The 6,039-nt window shown below is 40.3% G+C and overlaps 1 protein-coding gene across 1 annotated transcript in view; it reads right to left on the reverse strand.

The window, feature by feature from the left end:
- Positions 1–6,039, reverse strand: part of IARS (isoleucyl-tRNA synthetase) — a 319,713-nt gene that overhangs the window by 176,963 nt on the left and 136,711 nt on the right. The window contains exon 16 of the mRNA XM_019505112.1: positions 333–406. Within this exon, the coding sequence (XP_019360657.1) occupies positions 333–406 (74 nt within the window). The remainder of the gene's footprint in view (positions 1–332; positions 407–6,039) is intronic.

Here is a 6,039-nt window from a genome sequence, read left to right on the forward strand (position 1 = left end):
GGGGGGGGGGGGAGGGGAGGGAGCAAACCTCATCTTATATTCAAGAAAATATAGTAATAGAATTTCCCTGTTATATCCATAAGTCAGCACTATATCTGACAAATTTCTTAAGTTTAAAGACTATTTGGAGATTGAGCACTGATCAAGTTTCACTCCCAAAAAAGAAAAAACTTATACACTTAATGCTGCTTCTCAAAAGCCCCTACTTCCCCTTACGATCCTCTAAATTGGTTTTCTGGGGGAGAAAAATGAAAGCTTAACATTTCTAGCTACTGCTGCCTACCGATTTCTTATTAACAAGAGGAACAGTTTATGCTGAAGCATGTTCTAACCTTTCTCTATGAAGATCTGTGATTTTCACTCCTGATAGCTCTTCCAGTTCTGCCACCGATCCAATGCAAACCACCTGTTAAAAATAGTCAATTATTTTACAACCAGTTATATTGATATTTTAAAAGTTATGACAGCATTATATTAGAGACCAATTTCTACAACAATACAGAGATTAAGTATACAATAAAAAAGAAGTCAAATTTGCCCTTTTAAACTGAAACTTGAAACTTTCTGCTCTGTTACTTCAGTGTGTATGGGGGGGAAATTGAATTCAAAACCAATTATGTTACATATGACATACAGTATTTCAATAGCAACTTTCATCCAAAGATCTCAAATTATTCTACTAAGCTGCTAGATAGCCTATGTTACAATTTAAACAAGGAAGCCAGAAAGGCTAAAAGATTTGCCTTACCAAAATGAAAAAGTAGTAAAAGTTTGGCACAGAATCCACATCTACTAGGCCTAATCTAATACTTCAACTAACAGAAAAGCTGCTTCATAAGAAAGTTAAACAGGCCTTCAGATAATAATACGAAATGCTTCATAACATCATTAACCGTTTAGAATGCATGTTGTCGCTAAGATCAAATGAAGATGGTCACTATCTAGCATTCAACCTTTTTACATCAATATGCCCTTATTCTAAGGTCAAAGAAATCAAACTGTTTCTTCACTTTTACCATAAGAGAAAAATAACTCCATCTGGTGTTTTTATTTATATTGCTGTAACATACAAGACAAGGAAAAGTCTACATAATGTAATTATGTGGGCTTTTAACAACACTTGGAAGGCCTGACCTTGAGAAGTAAGCACATGCAGGGTATAGGAAAGCAAAGTTTCTCTCATCTTTAAATTATAACACTAACTGAAGAATTCATGATCCCCCTTCCTTTTCTCCCTCTTGCATGTGTGCATACCACCTCCCGCCACCTTCTGGTTCATGACCAACTAGGAAATATTGATCTAGGCATAAGAGGTTTGATTAAATCCCAGGTGCTATTGCCCCACATTAAAATCTTTACATTGTGAAGGGGAAAAAATGGCTGTCTGAGGAGGCAAAGGTTGAGCAGAGAAACAGTAATGCCCAGCTGAGCATGACAGTCATGAGCTAGACACCTTTCACATAGCTATCTTTCAAGGTTATATTAACTGACCTCTTGCACTTTAGGGACATGAATCATAACCCTTATGGCTAAAGATAACCCTACATATACATTTATGTGCTCCGAGAAGCTAAAAAAGCTAGAGCACATTTTGTTTTATATTTGCAAGTCATCGTTCATTGCTATTGTGAGTGGAGGCCTTTATTTTATTTTATTTTAAGGACAAAGAAGTTCACAATTGAATTAAACTGCCAGCCTATATTATTAAACACCACCTCTGGTTCTCAAAATACTTTAAACACGTATTGAAAAACTTCATAGGCTTCAGCACACTTTCCTGGTTAAACAACAGAAGTTAAGCTCCTACATGCTAGAGAGTTTGAAATTAAGTTGCTGCTATGAAATATCTGTTTTAAAATTACTGTGTTCCTTGGTTTTGCTTTTAAATGATCCGTAAATCTATTTTTCAATTCATATTTGAAATATGATTTGCTATTATTTAGTCGTTTTTGTGGAAAGTTATAAATTTAAATTCTCTAATTTCAATGATAGAGTAATTAAACACCTTCAGTTACGTACCTTTACTTGATAATTATGCCAGTAAATGCAACTGAAATAACTGAGGACTACATATTGATTTGCAATGTATAATACCAATTACAAATTACATTTCACTGCATAATATCAATTAATTCACTTCACTACATATTAAATAATGAAGCCACATAATTTCTTCTGGTTTTAATGTGCACAGTACAATCACCTGCACTGAACCAGTTCTTCCACGGGGTGGGGGGGGAATTCACAGTAGTCTGGTATGGCTACTGTGCCACAGTAAAATTAAGGTTAGAATTTTTCTTTTTATTTATTTGCTTGATTTAAAAAAAGAGAGTATTAAATGCTGCATTTAATTTGTAGGCAACTCTTTTCATATTAAAGGTAACTAAATATAAAAACATTCCTAGCTTTAATTTTGAAAGGGCTCAGCAGCCGTACCAAACTACTGACCTGCAATACCATCTCTAGCCAGTGGTTAGGTGAATTCTCTAAAATAATTATAAGAGGTCAGTAAGCACTTCTACCATTTCTACCCCAAATATCTGAACTCTGGGAAATATTTTCACTAAAATCAAAAGGGAATGAAACTCTGTCTTCCAGGTTAGACAAGTACAAAACTAAAACAAGGAAATGAAGAATCAAGAGATTCCATGCAACATTACAAGAGGTCAATATAGAGAAGTAGTGCCATCCATGTCTAGACCTTTTCAGCTATAAACCAAAACGTTCTTCAAAAACGTTAGTGCAAGACTGATGATTTTAATGCAAAACCTTCTTAGAGTGCAGACTGCATTTTTATTTTAACTTCGTTCAGTGGTGTGAAACATATGGCCTGCAGACCAGATCTAGCATAAAGAGACATGTTATCTGGCCCATGGGTTGCTGGACCAGCCCCACACGCTGGCTGCATGCCCACATGCTGCCTGCAGCACATGGACTTGACCTGGAGCCACGTACCTTACATACCCCACTGGACTGGCTCTGCATGCTGGCTCTAAGGCTGATTTGGATCAGGCCATGCCAAAGCCAGCACACAGGACTGGTTTAACAGGGCACCACATACAGCATGCACCCCATGCCAGCCCCTTGTGCAGCACATGCCACATGCAGCGCACACAGCCTGCAGCACAAGCTAGACTCAGAGCTGCATGCAACACAAAGAAGCTGCAAGGTATGCTGCCTGCAGTGCCAGGTTCAGCCCATACACCACCAACAGTGCACACCCTGTGTGTCAACCCTGTGGGCCGCATACACAATGAGTCCCAGACTGGCATGTGCTATGCATGGGCTGGACCCAGTGCCACAGGTGCTGCACAGCAGGTAAGTCCCAGTCTAACTCATAGAACCTCACGGGGCCAAATGAATTTGACACTGCTACCTTACCTTATGTATGCGAGTTATATGTAAAACTGCAAACCTTCAACCTCAGAAGGCTAAGCCAAAGGAGGCACTGATTTCAGAATCATTATCTTGATGGACTTATATTTTGATCATGTGGACAGCATTTTAATAAAAGAGGTTGTTACGCTACCTCACCTGGACCCTGATCCCAACTACTTCAAGGCGTCTCTCTCCCATTGACAATACATGGCTACATCCAGATGGTGAATTTTTCAACCCCAGAAGCAATGCCTTCAAGTACATGGTGCAGCTCCAGAAGGCTGCCTTCTGAACTGTGTTCACATGAGCAGGTTAATGGACAGTGCTAATTAGCCTAGTCAAGTGCTACACAGAGGCTACTACACTGTTTCTGACTCAGTAGGCAGCCCACTGGGAGCACTGCTGCATGCTTGAGAGGTTCACTCCTACCACTTGTGACAGCAAGTTGATCACAAAGACATAGCCATGACATGCCTACCTAGCAGTATTACTGCAAAAAGAAGAGTGATGCAAGAAAGCACTCAGCATAGTGTTAACTATCATAAATTGATTTAGTTAACTGCTTGCAGGGACACACTGTTAGCAGTGGGACCAAACAGCTCTACACAAACCATCACTGGGTCCAAGGACCATCATTTGAGAATATGCCCCTAAGGAGTTTTCCCAAAGGGTACATACAGCAGGCTATATTTCAAGAAAAGAAAGATTTTAGTTAGAGAGGAAGGTCACATCACAATTTATTCTGCCCAAGAGTTTCTCTCTCTATTGTAGTAAACTGCTCTTGAAGTGGCCTGCTTCACTAGTATCCCCAAAGCACAGAACAAGTAAATCGTGTAAAAACTAGAAGACACCATACAGGAACCTAAAGCATTTCTAAAAAGACAGGCAAAATGGATTAATCCAAGTGGTCACTTCTTATAACTGAGCTAAAATGTGAATTTTGATTGTAAAAGATCAAAATATAAGTCCATCAAGATAATGGTTCTGAAATCAGTGCCTCCTTTGGCTCAGCCTTCTGAGGTTGAAGGTTTGCAGTTTTACACAACTCGTATATGTAAGGTAAGGTAGCAGTGTCAAATTCATTCGGCCCCATGAGGTTCTTTGGGATGGACTGGGACTTGCTTGCTGCGCAGCGCCTGTGGCACTGGGTCCAAAGGCTGCCAACAGATCTGAATATTGGTGCAACTTTTATAGAATAAAAGGTTTTTTTCCTTATCTACATATATTTTCCTTGTGGGTTATCCTGCCTTGTTTCAAAATGCTAACATAAGTTTCCTTCAGCAAGGAAGTTAAAAAGGAATGGACACCTCAGAATACTGTCATTTCCATTTCTATCATATGGGCATTCTGACAACTTTTGCTGTTTTCTCTTTCCAGCAGGACAATTGCTTGTCTTCTTAGACCTGACTAATGAAATTGATTCTTACAGTAGCAGTGCTAGCTAAAATAAGCTATATTTTCACTTTTGCAGACACTGAAAATCCTGGTATTTTGACACCAGGTACTTCAGCCTTGCCAATTACACAAATTAATTTTTTGTAGAGTTAGAGTGCAATTACTCTTTAGTACTATCCCCAAGACATGTTAACTTCTAAAAGAAGCTTACATATTCCACCATATTATACATTTTTACATGTCACAAACTTTTATACTAGAGTGGTCTTATTATCAAGAGGTCATAGACAATTCATGTTGCTTAAAATTAGTTCAACACAGACTTCTCCCTAAATGTGAAAATTGGAAATCAATAGTTGAAAATAATAACTAAAAATTCCTTTACTGTCAATTGCTCAGTATTCTCTCAAGAAGTTATGATTTCTCTGAATTCCCCAGGCACTGTAAACAACAAGGAAAAAAAACCCTGCTATTTTAAAGCAAAAGGAAAAATAAAGGTGTACTACTGCTCCTCATTTTGCATGCCAATTTTAAGAACCATCAGTACAGCACTTCAAGCTGCAAATCACTGAAAGTTAAATTTACCTATTACTACATTATCGTTGTAATAGGTATTGTGGTATCTGTAAATGTGTTGAATGACCACATGTGAATATAAAAGTTACTTTCTGTTGAATGGGCTAATGGCAATTAATTCATACTTTATGTTTACAGGCAGTCCTCAACTTACGACTTTGAGTTGTGAGGAACTTACTTGTGATGTTTATAAATTGACACCCCATTTCGATGTTCCGAAGTGGGTTTTGTTGTTATAATGGTCAATATGCATGCAGCTGGTAAGTGGTGGAAGGGGAGGGGGAAGGGGCTGATCAACACCCCCTGCAGTGATGAAGGGACTGAGGCAAGCATTGCCCAGCTGGGAGCAGGCGCATGCAGGGAGTGGGAGGGCAGCGGCTCCTGCAGCTGCACACTGCTTGTCTGGCAGCTCAATCAGCAGTTCCCACGACTGCTCCTGCCACTTGTCCAGGAAGGAATGGGGGGGGCATGCACCCCTGGATCTGCAAGGGGTGGGGCCAGGGCTGCACAGCCCTGCACTTCGAGTGGGTGGCAGGGGCTACGGCAAATTCTCAGATGGCTGCAGCCCCCATGTAGCCCCTGCTCCACCGCACACCCCGCTCCAATCCAGGGGCATGCCCACCTCATGCCTGCAAAGCCTCGGCTCATCGGGGGGGGGGGGGGGGGGGGGGGCCCCCCCCCCCCCCCCCC

This window comes from Gavialis gangeticus, unplaced genomic scaffold, assembly GCF_001723915.1.
Source record: "Gavialis gangeticus isolate Ggan-Ray unplaced genomic scaffold, GavGan_comp1, whole genome shotgun sequence".
Classification (NCBI taxonomy): domain Eukaryota; kingdom Metazoa; phylum Chordata; order Crocodylia; family Gavialidae; genus Gavialis; species Gavialis gangeticus.